This window comes from Paramormyrops kingsleyae, chromosome 20 (genome assembly GCF_048594095.1).
Source record: "Paramormyrops kingsleyae isolate MSU_618 chromosome 20, PKINGS_0.4, whole genome shotgun sequence".
In the NCBI taxonomy this organism is placed as follows: domain Eukaryota; kingdom Metazoa; phylum Chordata; class Actinopteri; order Osteoglossiformes; family Mormyridae; genus Paramormyrops; species Paramormyrops kingsleyae.
This window is the reverse complement of record NC_132816.1, coordinates 13,626,398-13,643,119: the sequence shown is the minus strand read 5'-3', so window position 1 is coordinate 13,643,119 and position 16,722 is coordinate 13,626,398. Positions and strand designations below refer to the sequence as shown.

At 39.9% G+C, this 16,722-nt stretch overlaps 1 protein-coding gene and 1 long non-coding RNA gene across 2 annotated transcripts; one reads left to right on the top strand and one right to left on the bottom strand.

Moving 5' to 3' along the window:
* The first annotated feature begins 2,257 nt into the window (after positions 1-2,257).
* LOC140581253 (uncharacterized) lies at positions 2,258-5,291 on the top strand. The gene is made up of 2 exons (XR_011984315.1): positions 2,258-2,328; positions 4,183-5,291. It is a non-coding gene; the product is annotated as an uncharacterized lncRNA (long non-coding RNA).
* A 764-nt stretch (positions 5,292-6,055) lies between these two features.
* Positions 6,056-15,448, bottom strand: ghitm (growth hormone inducible transmembrane protein). The gene is made up of 11 exons (XM_023808116.2): positions 15,303-15,448; positions 14,467-14,662; positions 14,124-14,226; positions 12,161-12,272; positions 11,654-11,795; positions 11,229-11,337; positions 10,473-10,661; positions 9,991-10,162; positions 7,252-9,168; positions 6,697-6,756; positions 6,056-6,550 (listed from the first exon to the last, which is right to left on the bottom strand). The coding sequence occupies exons 2-9, from the start codon at positions 14,596-14,598 to the stop codon at positions 9,084-9,086; spliced, it is 1,044 nt and encodes a 347-aa protein (XP_023663884.1). The 5' UTR covers positions 14,599-14,662; positions 15,303-15,448; the 3' UTR covers positions 6,056-6,550; positions 6,697-6,756; positions 7,252-9,083.
* Between the last annotated feature and the right edge of the window lie 1,274 nt (positions 15,449-16,722).

Here is a 16,722-nt window from a genome sequence, read left to right as displayed (position 1 = left end):
ATATATTGTGACGTGCTCACAGAGTATAAACACACAGCCAGTCATTAATACTGCCTGTTCCTAATATAAAATACTGCTATATGACAATCAGAATTAGTGCAACCTGGGCTGTCAGAGGGGCACCCTGGTAGATTCAGGGGGCCCAGTGCTTGACAGGGGCCATGAATACATAAGATAGGGGGGGGGGAAGGGGTAGATTTTCTAGGTACACCCTTCAATGTAACATAAATAGCTGCAAATAGTAATTAGTGTACAAGGACAGATAGTGGTTTACCTCATAAGCATTCAGCACAGGATTGAACTGAAAATGAGTGCAATTGCACCATTTTTGTGCATTTCATTTCATTTTAAAATATTGTGTTTACGTACTTCTATATGGAGACCAGGAAGGAAAACCAACTCCGAACATTCATGAGTATCACGCTGGTGTTTTAGCCTGGCAAGCGGCACATTCATAGCAAGCTCTCAGATAAACTGAATTCTAATTTAGGGATTGTGGGTACAGTCAACAGCAAATAAAACCAAATAACCTTGACAATGTCTGTTAAACCCCTTCCGGCTCGGAAACTCAAGAATATTTCCAACTGGCATTCAGGTATTAAAAATTCCGGCCAAACCTTCGATTGCAAAGGTGCCGCCAAAAGTAAGGGTTGAAATTACGGCTCCTCACTATTCGGTTACAACCGCTGTTCAGACAGATCTGTATCCTGCAAACAATTATTAATATCCTCCTGTTTCATCAGGGTTCATAGAGCTGCCAGTGAGCGTCTGCAGATAAAGGGATGTCACTGAAAGTAAGGCCTGCCTCTGGTCTGCCCCCTCCATGTCTTTTATGTCAGACATATATGTTAATCAAATTGCCTTTGGGATGCACTTTCAGACCAAGCCCAGGTTAACATCTGCAGTTTCTAACTAAAACCATGTTTCTCTGTGGCCAATCCGAGCCATAGATTAACACTGACATATTCTCCTTGGTCTGACGTGTGCTGACAGCGAAGTACATACAGTACAGTGTTTTTACCCCGACCCTCATTTTCCTGACGCATCCTTTTTAATATGCTGATGGAGAGCATTAAGGGCAGCTCTTTAAGGACAGAAGTGTTTTATTAAGCTTAAAACAGAAAAAGCTCATTATGAAATGACGCCGTGGGGTTCTGAACCTAAACCCTTAGCATGTTTGCGACAACAGACGTACGCAAGATAACCAAAACACATTATTGAAAGGTTCTTTGAACAGAGAAACAGCACAGCTTGCTTTTGAAGACTTCAGCTTGTGACGATGAATATGCTCAGCAGTCTTTCATCAAGTCTGACATAAATTGAGGTTGCAGAGAAGATTTCATGTGTTTTCTTTCTTCATCACTACTGAGAAACTGTGAATAACTATGCAGTGATACAAAATCTGGACGGAATGGTAGCTGTCTAATTAAGACTGAGAGCAGTTCTGTTTAGTAGATGTGTCACAGTTTGAAGAACTGTCTACTTTGCACTGGATTCGACTGGTTCCAGCACGGCTCGTTAACTGTTTGACACCCCTGATTTTAAGTAAACCTACAAATGGAATTTCACATGTTTACCTTTAACGGCACAACTTGTAACAGAAGCCATTTACTGTATATTAGGCAGTTTAACACATATTTGATTTACATTGTCATGCCTACATCAGGCTCATTCATCCTCACAGAAGGTGATGTCATCCGAAGCCGCAGACATGCTGTGTTGACACAAAATATTTTTTTTGTCAACATTTTTTTAAATGAATTTCTCTTGTAAAGAACTCCTCGACATATGAATCACCCTATTTACCACAACCTATTAACCTCTCCTCTGTTGTCAGTTGGCTTTCTTTCTTTAATATCTTTGTCGTCCCTTTTGTCATGTTTTTGTATTACAACACACCCACGTAAAGTCTGTTGTGAAAGGCGCTATATAAAAATGTACTGAACTGAATTGATTTGCGTCACAAAAGACCTCTAGAACTGTATGAAATGTTGCTGAAGCGCTAATCAGGCACAAGCTCAGTAAACTGGCTGGCTCCGCTCCCGCAAATGCGGACTTCATGCTCCGATGTCAGTCTTAATTGTATCTCTCCAGCGTTCGCTCACACTGCGACGAAACTCAAGCAATACACATGCCGCTTTAGACAACAGGACGTACGCTGTACTCTCGCCTCCGAGACCTGATTAAAGATGCTATTCCTAATGCCACCTGCCTTCCTGAAGCATACCCCCCCCCTTTGGTGACATAGGAGATAAAAAAAAAATATTGCATGGCCACGAGATTTCCGAATGCCTGGAAGCACACGGGCAACTTCGCGACTGGATAAAAGTAAGTGTAATTTTATAAAGAAATTATATATTTTTAATTGATAACATGATTGTGAGAAGACACATGTTAACTTCCTAAAGGCGTTATCGACAAGTGCATTAGACCAGCGTACAACATCCCGGAAATTTAACTCGTTCCCACGCTTTAACAAAGACGTGGACACCACTTAATTATCTCCTGGCCATGCAATATATATTCTTTCCTGCTGTGTCAGCAGAGGGGCTCCGTAGAAGGCTGGTAATTCCACATTAGTCTCCTTTACAAATCATGCACTTTATGCTTCCAAAAAATGTTATTAATATTGGGTGGAGTGAAGAGTCCCCTCAAGGTAGTTCATACTTGACACAGTTGTTGAGCAGGACCTGCCAGTATTTGCACTTATCATGGTTCATTGCTGAGCTGGGCAATCAAACACAGGACCTAATACTAACTGAACAAAGTAATCAAGTCTGCTAAACATAAGCATTATCCACTCAAAAAATTGGTGGATCTGACATGGTTACTCCTGCTGTACTTAGGAACTGTGCAGTTTACCAAAATTCACAGACATCTTTAATTTGTCTTTGAATCAACACATCTGATCTAAAGATGAATGATTTGGTTTCAACATTTGCATAGACCAAATCAGCCTCTGACCCCCAGGCCCCCTAAACACACTTGGAACTCCCACAGTATTGATAGGGTTATGTCCCTGTCATCCATATCTAAATCTACGCCCTTGGACCTGTCTTAAAACATCTCTCATCATTCCTGACCCTAAAACCACAAATGTATTCTTCCTGAATAACTACACACCCATAGCAATCGCCTCGTTTATCTCAAAAGCCAGTGAACAACTCATCCTCTTCTACCTGAAAACCACCATTGCTATCTTCCTTAGCTTGATGTGTAATTAGACATGTATGTCTATTATTCATGTAAAATACTTTTGAAGTTATTGTACTGTCAAACATAAAGGTCCTACATTCAAGAACAATTCATATTAAATGAATGTGTCAATAATCATAATAGTCCTTTATTAATGTTTTGTCAAACACAGTAGTTCTACATTGATGTACAGTGCATATTAAATGGATGTTTTGTCAGTATTAGTTTTTATGCATAACTCTTTGAATGAACTCAGCTGAATCATGGACAGTGGTTCAACACAGCTAGAATGAGTATTCTAATTAAACCGTCTGAATTTATTACAATAACATAAAAGCAATATAAATGTTTATTAAGAAACAATATCGCATATGGTATAATGTAAAATATATGTAAAAGTTTTGTATTTTTCCTGTAGGTTATTCTCTTGAGTGACTTACATGTCAAGAATGTTTTTGGTATGAAATTGGCCTCAATCATGCAAGAATAAACACTTGCAGTGAACATATAAAAACATCACGAGTTGCCATATATAATTGTAAGTAAAATAAAATGCTTTATATGAAGCATGCAGATTTTTTTTCATGTGGGCTGGAACTCAACACTCTCAATTATATATAAATGGTTACCAACTTCAGAAAACAAAACTCTCCACATCGCCCTCTAGAAATAAATGGTTTAACTCACGGGTGTCAAACTCCAGTCCTGGAGGGCTGGAGTCCTGCACAATTTTGGGTTTATCCTCATTTGACACACCTGATTCAGGTCCTTGGGCTAATTACCACACAGCTCTTGAGCTGAACCATTTGTGGTGGAACAGGGTAAGAACTAAGATACACAGGGCTCCGGCCCCCCAGGAATGGAGTTTGACACCCCTGGTTTAACTGGATGCTGACATGAATAATTTCAATTTAATAATAATGACACTTCATTGATACTGAAATTCTCTTCTTGCTTACTCCATCTTGCTTTCTGTCACACAAACAGGTGAGAGCGAGCAGCCACCTGCAGCCAGCACCCATGGAAATGGGGGTTAAGGGCCTCACTCAAGGGCCCACAAACATGTGACTATTCTGCTGAGGGCAGGTTCGAACCAGCAACCTTCCAATCACAGGCAGAGAGCCTGCTGAGCAACACACTGCCTTGGAAGGTAATTAAAGGTATTTTCAGGAAACTTCAAATTGACATTGATTCACATACTTGAATGAGATGTAGTCCTTAACGTTTTATATAAACCACATTTAGTGTGCTACTATTCTGGTGAGAATGGAAAATGTCTTGTGTGTAAGGCAAACTGTAAAAGCAATGTTAACCCCCTCTAGTGGTGAATGTTGGCATTAGGCTTACTGCTGGAAATCGTGTGAGAAGCAGAGCCATTCTAATCTACATGGCAGCAACTTTTTTTTTTTTTTTTTTTTAAATTTTGTACTTTTTTCAGGATTATCTTGTCTTTTTTTGCTATTGATGAAACGTTACATTTCATATGTATCTGTTTTTAATAAGGTTAGGGGCTAATTTATAGATGTTAACAGCAGCTGCCAGTGCCCTGGTTTTGGAATTAATCCTGGTGGAGAGGGCAGATGGTGGAAAAGAGGCTTACCGCGCTAATGCTTCTTCATCTAGTGGAATACAGGGTCAGTCCACTGGGAAACATAAGATAAAGCACGTTTACCGTCATTTCCTGCTTTGGCCTACAGAGATATCGCACATTTGACAAGCGCATTATAATTGTATTGTGATTGGACACAAGTACTTGTGGTTTTCCTTGATGTTTTACACCAGGTTTCTGTCTGAAACCTGCGTCAAATTCTCTTAAAACCTTAGCTGAATATGTGAAAGACACTGACATACTGTATGCATGTCGCAGAATTTTCTTAAAGGACAATAAACACAGAGATTATGTTGTTTGGCCCTCTGACCTTACCTGTGCTCCTGCAAGTAACTTTGGCCCTCTGATAATCTGCCGCATGCCTTTTGCTAAAATCCTAGGTGTGATTTTTGATAGTGCCCTTAAATTTGACACATTAACTCAGTTGCCGAAGCCTATTTCTATTAACTCTGGATATTAGCCAAAGTTAAGCTTTTTCTTTCTGTAGCTGATTTTGAAAAAACTAAGTCACCTCACTGCTAGACTATTGCAATTCATTATACACGAGTCAACAAGTTGTCCCTTGCTCGTTCAAGTTAGTCCAGAATGCTGCAGTCAAGCTCCTGACTGACACACAACGATCGTGACCACTCACACCCTTATTCTTCCTCCCAGTTACTTTGACCCTCTGACCAAACGTTGCTGGTCGTCGTGCCGAGGTCTAGACTTATGCTCATAGGGTTAGGGTTAGGTGACCATGCCTTCACAGTAGCTACCCCCAAGCTTTGGAACATCATATTAGGTCTGCAGCAACTTTGGTCATATTTAAATCCAGGCTAAAAACATGAAAACCCAAATCTTTTCCCCTTGACTTTGTAGACCAGCATGAGTTAGTCTTATTTATGCGATTATTTGTTTACTTTTAAAAATTCTGTTTATTTCATGCATCTATTTTGTCTATTTTCTGGAATTGTACAGCATTTTGGTCAACTGCTGTTGTTTTAAATGTGCTTTATAAATAGAATTCTTGAAGAGAACGCCTCTTGTCCAATCAGATTTCTTGTTCGGAACTATTATATAAATAAAATGGACTTGACCTGATTATAAAACAGCATGTGCTCAATCATACCCCCCCTCTTCCTGGCATTCTGGTTAGCATGCACCACTGCCTAGTGTGATTGGGGATCAACCCCCCCCTGCCACAGCATGACCCTCCCCAGGATACTCTCACAACTACGATCAAGGGTCTCCTCAAAATGATTAATTTCAAGATTACTCCATAAAAAAGCATTTGCTTTAATCAAAGAAAACAGCAGGAATGTAAACTCTCACAATTACAAAAAAAATATTACAAAAGATTAAGAATAAGTGCAAGAACAGCATTAAACTGCAAATCAGTTAAGTCTCCTGCCAAACACCGAGCAATGCCAACACTGCCCTTCCCTACATAGAAACATTAAATAAAAAAAAGACCAAGCAGAAGAGAATTCTCTTGTATTTTATGGCGATATATATATATAAATATATATATCTGTAAAAAAAGAAAGTTCTGCCCTCAGTTTTATTTAACAGGAAACAATATAACAATCACAGTGCCTGGGAAATACACTATGCGAGTACCCACGAGATTTGCTGCGAAAGACGGCTAAAGGCTGCAGACGTCAGTTGATATTCAGGATCACTTGGACGGCAGGGGAACTCCGCCTGGTTGATATACATTCTTGCACTTCTTGCAACGGTGATGAAGAGTTGCAGTTTCAGATTTACCTGTATAATAAAAGATCTGAAAATCCTGCCGCACAACAACCTAAGACAGCGAATAAGTTTAGCATGTGCAATAATGTAGATTAGAGCTTAATTCTATGGCATTGTTTTCGACGTGCATGCAGAGGTCTGTGCCCTTACTGTATTACCTTCAAGCAGCTTGAGGTCTCTCATGCTGCAGCACTTCAAGCGCTTCTTCGGGTTCTTTGCTAAGTATTGCAGGATAAAAAAATCATTGTACCAACGTACCAATTACTAAACATACCACACAGATACAAAGACACATTTACTAATAAACAAATGTTATTGGAACATTGAATACATTTTTGGGATCTATTCGAAGTACTACAATTAGAAAAAAGTAGTTATACATATTTAATTAACAAAAACAAAAAAGCATTGCAAAAAGCATTCACAAAGCATTAGGCTATTTTCCATACAATTCAAAGAAACTAAAATTTCCTGCATCTTCTATTTCTTCGTGGATCTCTAGATGACCTCTGACGTATTACCAATACCCATAGCAAGGCAAAACTGTCCGAGATACAGAAACCACTGCAACCACACTACTATGTACTAATAGCAGTACAAGAGTGACAGCAGTAAATGTAACCAGTGATCTTCCATAAGCATGCCGATTCCATCAGAATATCAGTAGCCAGCTAGTATGGACTACAAACTGCATGAGGGCTGGGCTCTCTTACCCTTGGTGGACAGTGTATCCACACAAAGCAGCAACACCAGAGCCAAAACCAGCAGAGTTTGCTTCTTCATCTCACTGCCTTTAGAGTTCAGTGACAAATGAGCATCTGGGGTTGCACTGCTCCTTTCACTTATGACTAGCCTGGTACGCACCGCGGCCCAACCCAAAAACGAGAAGAATGGAAGAGGGGAGGAAAAAAAAAAACATGTCCTACCAGTTTTTTTTTTTTTTTTTGAAGTCGGATGCTCCAGGATATCCATGATAAAGCTCGATATGAAACACGCATAATTGGCATTGCAGTGCTTTCAATAAAGGATATCTAACAGCCTAGAGAAAAGAATACAGTGGGAAAGAAGACGCCTGATATGCCAGGGCACGCCACACAGAATTAACGAGCAGACAGAAAAGCACAAAAGGGAGGGACACCTTTTAAAAACTTTTAATTCAATTTTCAGAAATACAAACAAGCAGAACTGCTTTTAGTTAACTTTGACAATGAAGACAGTGCGCGCCATTTTCAGGAGATGCAGAGCTACTAGTGAATTTCTCATGTTGACTTCTATGTCATATGAGTTATTTCTTTGGGTACTTCATAAGTTGCCTTCAAGAAATAGGATATAGCAGATCTCATTCTTATGGAATGCAGTGAATATCACACCAGGAAGATTCATTACACATACCAGTGAAAACACACTGAAATGTAAGATTTATATGTATATTAGGTATTTTCTATCTTAATAGAAGCAGCAAATTTTATTTTAAGTCATTGCTGGCGCAATACTAAAGAGCTTAGTCATACACAGGTGTATGGTGCAGGTGGGATTATAGAAATGAATTCTTTATCACAATGGACTCCAAGTGTTCAAATAAAAATAAAAATTCCCCAGAGATATACGGGGGGATATAATACAGGAAAGCATGGGAATCCCATAATTAACATCATGGATATTTTGTATTAAGTATTTAGCACTTCAGAAACTCTAAGACATTTATCTGAAAGTACTATAGAACTAAAAAAGCAGATGGCTACAGTCATTCTGCAGAACTAGCATTTCTGCAGTGCCACATCAGTCAATTAAATGGACAGCTTGGTTTTCATTCAAAGCATTTCCGTAAGTCAAGAATATTTAGCCAGCATGATACATTAAGCTTTTAAAAAGAAAATGGTGCGTCCAAGCGGAATTAAAAAGCACTGCTTTAAAGTCACTGCTGAAATATGGTTTACATGACATCTGTTAATGCTCAAGTTAATAGGAGATCTGTTATGGCTTGTAATAGCAAGGTTTTACAAAGCACAACTGTCATTTAATTTTCCAGTTCACGCCACAGTTTTTAAAAGAAAGTTAATAATTGTTTACCAATGATAATGCCAAACCAAAGTCCTTTGTAATGTCCTACTATTTCAACATAGGCATGTTTTTGTCCAACGGAAGCTCGTTTAAAAAATAAAAAAAGCACACACACATAATGGTTGCATTCTTCCTCCACCAAGGTCGAATGACTGCCTTAGTACATTTATAGAGTCATTTGTCCTCACACCGGCACACCTTAAAATGTGAGAAAATGGAACACCTAGGCAATTCAAACATAAATATAAATGAAAACCCCACAAACTTATGGAATTTAGAAATCCTTTAGGGTTTAATTACACATCTTCAGATTTCTGCACATAAGTAGCAACATTTTGCACTATTGTGAAACAAGAACATTTAACATAATGTACAGATAATATTACACCCATGGTTTAAAGCTGAATGTTGTGTAAAGTCCGATATTCCCACATCCCAGTGAGCCTGAAGCCCACCGGCCAGCATGGGGCCTCTGAAGCCCACCTCACTTCCTCCTGCTTCCACCACCGGCCAGAATCATCACAATCCGTGTGAAGATATTCAGTGTATCCATGTAAATCTGTAGGCATCTAAGTAGAAAGCAAACAAAGTCTGAGTTTCCCTGTTTTAGACATGCAGCCATACAAAACCATTGTGCACACTGTCGTTAACCTTATTAAAAAAACTTATGTGCATATTATATACTATACTGGTATATACATATTATATACCAATTCGTTTTTCATTTGCAGTATAAAGGTTAAAACGCACGGTAATTTCTAGTCAGCGCAGCGCAAATGCACATAAAATATGTACGGATTTACATTGTTACAACAATCGATTACTGCACATATCACTTTTAGGTGAATGTGTTCTTATGTAGCAGTTACACTACCAGTACAACTTTTTGCGCTTTCAATTTATTTCATAACCTGCAGATTTTCTATTCTTGTTAAGCATTGAAAAGTTGAGTGAACAATTATAAGTGAAAATATAAAGTCAAATAAAACAAGTTTCCTTTATAACATGGAAAGAGTATGTAACAGTGCATGTCTGACATCCTATTAATTGGTTGTGATGATGGCATACTCAAATTCTATGGTGCCCTTTAACTTTAAATGCTTCATCCCATGAAACAGAACAGTGCCTTGTGGAAAGAAAGCCTCAAATTTTCTCTGCTGATATAACTGTAAGAGGTTACTTTTGATGAATCAATATTAGTGTCTCTAAACTTAAGCAGAACCTCCCATACAAGCGGTATCGGCTGTCGGTATCAGACAGATACTCCCTTACTCACAAACCACAAGTCAACCAAAAAATGCGCAGAGAGATGGGCTGTCAGCACAGCCATGTCAACTTGACCCAATTACTCGACACCTTTTTGGCCAACAGGTCACCACTTCTATACTTACGAGTTGATGGGGTCATATCTGGCGACTCCATACAAGGGGTAGCTTTCGGCACGTTTGATCACTTTCTGTGTGTCATACAGCAGGAACATGCTGAAGAGGATGAGCCCTCCGTAAACCGCCACTGAATACAGGCCTGCGCCCAGAGCTGAAGTGGGCGGCAGGAACATTGACCCTGCAAAGAGGAGGAGGGTAAATTTCAAACCAAATAGCCATCGAGTACAGTCATTTCGGAAAAGTAAAGAAAAGATAAGCCAGATTTGTTAACTAATGGGATTACATTTCACACAGCTTTGATATTAACACTAGAGGTCTTTGTGTGCCGCAGAGCAGCTAAATCTGAGAAGGTAAGAAAATACAGGGAGTAACAAGTCTCTGGCAAGACCCTGACTGCAGGGGCTGTACTTGTGTAAATAAGAGTTTGGATGTTCTGGAAAAATACATTACTAAGGCTCTTTAGTTGAACGTGGTCACATCAGACTCACCAATGGAAGAAGCAAACACCGCTCCAAAGCCGACAGCCAGCGGACCCCCCATAGAAAGGAATTTCTCGCTGGGGGCACACACGGCTACTGTGGAGAGCCCCCCCACAATGCCTGCTGTGTACCACACTGCCCTCAACACCAGGGGGCCACCTAGCAGGGTCAGGGGTGCCACCACTGCTCCCATGACACCTAGCAGGGAAGAAAAGGCTCAGATTCATAAGGAGGTAAAACCAGCACTTCACTCCGACACCAAAATTAGAAACAAGCTCTTAATTCTTAGATGACAAGAAGGATACAGAATATCACAAAACCTGTACGTGGAGAACTGTTTGCTAACTTGTAATATCTTTAGTCAAAATATACTGCAGTATATTTTTTACATTTTCAAAGAAAAAAAACTTTTACAGATGTGATATTTAGACATTTAAGTTTAATTCTCATTTACACAGACACGCATTTGATTTGATCGACTTGTCTGGCATTTGAATATATATTTGCAATTTTGATTACTGTACCTTGAGAGCTGCCACGCGCTTTAAGTCTTTAACATTACTGCCCCCTAGTGTTATGTAAAATTAATAAACATTATTTTCTAGTATGACTGAGCTGCATGAGAAAAACTTACAAATAAATATATGCCTTAAATAACAGATCCACTTCAATACTTCAAGCTATTACCAGAGTTTTATTGGACTTCATTTCCCATAACACCATGGGCATAACAAACACTCCATCCTTGAGCTGCAATAAACTGACCTGCGTGTAGCATCCAGGCGAGATGTTTAGGAACGGGACTATTCTCATATGAAATTGATCTGACCAGCATACCAGCACCCAACATGGCAGCAAACGTGGCGCCGATGGCCTGAACAAATGCAGAAAATGCAGCGGCGCAAAAAATATCAGCAACGGTGAGGCAAGTAACCCAGCGCAGTCATGCTGGTCATTATCTATTAGCCTATAGGCAGGATGACATGCACTATGCACTTTTTTTGAACCCCAAATCCTCCCGTTACAAGCCATTATGCTCCTGATATAATAAGGGCAGAAGAAAATGCACAGCTTTTATTATTATTATTATTATTATTATTATTATTTAACTTCCTTGGTGACGGCAAGTAAAGATTCTTTCAGGGCTGCTGATCACCGAGCGTAATCATAGAGCCTGGAGGGACGCTCACCAGCCAGGACCCTCTCATCATCAGACCCATGAGCGCAGGAGTCCTGCTCACTGCAACAGCGGACAGGGCCGTCAGGCCCACGCTGCCGGCAAAGTACATGTAGGTAGAGTGAATCCTGTCTTTCACATACTGGGGCCAGATCCTACCAAAAGGACAGGCAGAAACATAAAATTATGATGCGCAAAAATGCGGGTAGAAATTTTGGTGTTTGGCAGACATAGCATAGTTTCTAGGCAGAAATCATGCATCAGTAAATTAGGTACAGCAATTAATGTCATTTCAAAGAAAAATAAAAAATACATATAGATTATCAGTGCTATTCCGCAGAGCCCAAAAATGAAATGAAAAGCAACACTAAGCAAATCTTGAGACATTTTGGAAGACAGCATTTATATTTGACATTTAAATAAACAGATTTCACTATCAGATCTTTAAACATTTAAGACCTACGCTAGACACAAAAAACAAAGCAATGATCAAACTGAATTTTGCTGTGGACACACTTACGCAGCTTTTTCAATGGCTCCAATTTCATTCGACATCCCCAGTCCATAGTAGCACAAAGCTCCAAGACCGACCGCGGCTCCTCCAGCAAGAATCATCCTTCCTATGCTGTCAACTGAACACAAGCCAATCCTCCACATGTTCAAATGCAACTAATAACTTACAAACACTGACAGAAAATGGGTGTTTGTCCTTTCCACGATAGACGCGTGACAATATCCAAAGAATGAATACATTTCTGTGTGATTCTTCAAACAGTTTGTGAAAACTTAATATATTGGTGAAAAGTTTGTTATAAAACAGCACAGTGATACTTAGGACAGCAAGTCTCAACCAATGGGTCGCGACCCAAATTAGGTTTGCAGCAAGTTCTGAAAGGGTCATGAGGCAGAGTTGGAAATGTAAGCATTTTAAAACCAGCAAGTTCCTATGCTGATCTACGACCAGATTTCCCTAGCCCTAATTCCAAAATTAACCTATATAAACGGGTCTTAGGTCTGCATGTGCTTAGCGCAAAACTAGTGAACACTCATCCAATCCAAGAAGCCAAAGCTTAATTTAAAATTCACTGGCACGTCCAATCAGATTTAGGGGATAGGCATTGACTGGTGTAAATTGCAGAGTGCACTACGTGCTTGATCATAGAGTTAATTTTAACCTGTACTTGACATTGGGTCGCGGTGCAAGAATGGTTGAGAATCACTGATTTAGAACATTGAGAAATCAAAGAAAAAGGTACACTTGCTGTTTGTTTAATTACATAATTCATAGTAATGACTAACTTAACTTGAACAACACATTGATTTCTTTTTCATAGCATTTTATTAGGCAGTTCTTACTTAGCTAATAAAAATTACTACATATGCCAGATACATAGCCTAGAAAATAAACAAAGTCAACCTGGGAAACCAGAAATTACATATTTTATCTGTACCAAAGCTGTACAGAATATGGTCAAAGTAAATATACATGGGAAGTGTAAAAATGAAAACACTTCCATGTTTTAACAGAATAAATGGTAATTCACTTTCTGAATGCAGAAATTTATCAAGCAGAGTGCTTGACAAACAGAAACAGAAGAGTAGAGATTCACTGCAACGAGGGGTGAATGAGGCTTGACACTTAATATGCAGGTATTTAGCACCTCTGGTCAAATTTACACCCATTTAACAGGATGGAAACGACCACAACAGATAAATATCTAGAGTCTTTAACGTCCGTGTAGGATAAAGATCTGGTGGCCAGAAGAATCGAGATTAACCGCCCTTGTGCTATTCAAACTACCAAGAAGCAATATTTATCGTGGCAGGTGGGATATAGGTTATCCTAAAGGGATTTCCCAGTCAGGATCAATAAAGTATATCTATGCATCCATCCATCCTCCTATCTAAAGACTACCATTCAAAGCTCCAAATGGGGCTGCAGAGTGGAGATTCTGTGACCCCCCAGAAGACAGACCACTTAACAGAATTAAGAACACTAGAATGTGCCACTTTTCCCAACAACAGACAGACCAGGGGCCACACACTGCGCACTACAAGTCTACCAGAAATAACTCATCATTAAAAACCTGGCAAATGCCTGAGGGGAGACATTTACTAGTGCAACCTGGCCAAGTTCCTTGGGCCACCCACAGAAACAGGCCAAACGCATGGCAGAGCATGGCTCTTTAGACTATCACCCCCTTCCATGCCCACAGTCCTGGCCTCACCTAGTCCCCAAGCAGGCATTTGAGCCATTATGCCAAAATCAATTATGCTAGACTAACAGTCGGTATTTACAATACACACAATGTATCACTTGAAAGTAATGGCACAGTTTATTGACACTTGCATCACCAGTTTATCCACTGTTACCATTGTAGTAAGCATACTAACCGATATCAACCTATTTTTAACAAATAGTAAACAAATGAGGTAATACATTAAAACTACATAGACATATGATCAATATTGAATGTGATCACCTTTTGCAGCTGTGTCAGTTGCTGGCTCGAAAGCTGCATCTTTCAGTTGGTCTTTGGCAGTTTTGCCACGTCTGAGAGCAAATCGAGCTTTGGTGGAATACTCCTGATTTAAAAAAATATGTTGCATTCAGATGTACAGTCCTGTCGGCAGGCTTATCCATTAGCATAGCAATAAGTAGCAGAGCAAAGTGACAAATAGTATGACACTTTTCATTTGTATACCTCAGAACTGTAAGGGAAAAACGAACACTTCTATAACACTATAGGGAGAAATGAGGGGGTGCCAAGAATGTCAGTCGGATTTGAAAGGGCGGCGTGAAGGGGTCATAGCTGATGAGCTCACCTGATGAGGCTTCACCAAGGGCTGAGTGACCTTAAGCTGAAGGCACCTCAGAGGCCGAGGGCCCTGGGCCAGGGCCGAGCGCAGCCCGGCAGCCGGAAGACTGCGCAGACACGTGAGTCTGGCTACCAGCATGGTGGGCGATCTGGGAGCTTCAGAGCCTCAGAAAGCAGCCTGCCAGCAATGCGGCCTAAGAAACCTAAAACGCAGTCAAAATGCGTCAGAGCTCCGACCCCCGACTCCTATAAAAGTACCTACAAAACATGAATCACGTAATTTATGTAATATAAATGCTAATAAAACCGACCCTTATGGTGTTTTTAAATTAAAGACGACGCAGATACCAAACACACACACAAGCGCAATGAAGCCGGTGCATTGCAACAGACAGCCGGATGATGACGCTTCATGCGAGAAAGCTAATAACAGTGAAACTAATGTCGACTTTCTAAAAGTACGTCATACGTTTAGCATATACACAGATTACAAAACTACTAAACCTTAAAATTCAGGCTACCTATTAACCACCGATACATTTAAATTTGTGCCCCAGCTAGCAAGTTAGTCTACGGCTAACTTTTAGTTTTTCCATTACGTTAACATAGCTAACAAACCCACGACTTAGCCACGAATATACGAATATATCTCGTAGCATACAATGTTATGAGACTGGATAACCAATAACCAGTGATACACCAGTAATTAATAGATGTTTTTACGTATTCCGTATGCATTGTTATTGACTGACGACATTATTCTTTAATAAAATAGGTGGTTGGCAACCTTCCCTATTAAAAGCAAAAGATCCACAATAACACTCCTAAAAGAAAAACTCTTACTTTGTTATTATCTATAAAAGACACCGCTACTTCTCCACTTTCCAACCAGCTCTGTGCAACAAACAACAGCCTGAACCCGACGGCGGCCTTCCGGAAAGTTCTCTGCGTCATCGGAAATGCAGGAGAGCTGCGCGCGGAGGCCGAGCCGACTCCGCGCATGCGTTACAGGGGAAAAACCACAGCAAGCAAATACGGAACCGGAGCGCGCACGTATACGTCGTGGGATTCCAGACCACGTGATAGTAACTCCCATGTGCCTGTGTTATCTGTTACATTTCACTTTCTGTCTATATTCATTGTGTTTGTGTTGTCAGATATTTCAAGTCTTTGTGCTTATACAGGTAATGATGAACAATACAGATTGGGTTTGAGTCACAGTACAGCACGTTGTCACGCGTACCGGCCAACATTAGGTTGTGAAAAAGAGGGAAATGTTGAGCGGCGAAGTTGTCCGACTCTCACGATCATAAAAGTGGCGATGCGGAATATCAGGGGAAACGGTAAATTGGGAGTACAGTGGCAGGTGATGTGGAAAATCGTGAGATCCAGGGATATATATATTTTTTAATTTTGGACAGCAGTACAAAATGTACAGTACAGTTCAGCCCCTGACCCCTTTTTCCATATGATTATCAAGGATTTTGATCAAATTGGAAATTTCTACTCCTAAATCAATCACTCTTTTTCGCTCAGATACCCCCCCCCCAAAAAAAAGAAATAAACTGTTGTTTTAAGTATTCAGTGTCCAATTGATTGATCCACTTCTGACAGCTATTACAGCCAGTTATTTCAAGATCCCTTTATTTGTGACGTACATACAAACCCCATTTCCAGAAAAGTTGGGATATTTTCTAAAATGTAATTAAAACAGTCTGTGATATGTTAATTCACATGAACCTTTATTTCACTGACAAAAGTACCGAGATTTTCAACAGTACTGACCAACTTTTTTTTACAATGTTTTGTAAATATATGCAAAGTTTGAATTTGAAGCTTGCAACACACTTAAAATTTGTTAAGATAAGATTGAAAAGTGCACAGAATATTCCAGTAACATCCATAAAAGGCATAGTCATTGCAAGCAAGGATGGATCGTGACTCACCCATTTGTGCCATAACGCATGAGAGAATTTAGTCAGTTCAACAGGAACATTCCTTAATGCAAAACTGTAGAGGAATTATAGGTATTGCAACATCTACAGTACATAATACTGTGAAAAGATTCAGAGAATGCAGAGACATCTCTGTGCGTAAAGGGCAAGGTCCACAGTAAAGGTCATTGACTGTGACAAATGCAGCCCCTGGGTTCAGGAGTACTTTGGAAACCCAAAGTTCTCTGGACCCAAGCTCATCTCAGATGGACCGAAAGACTGTGGAACTGTATGCTGAGTCCACATTTCAGCTTGTAGTTAGTATCCTG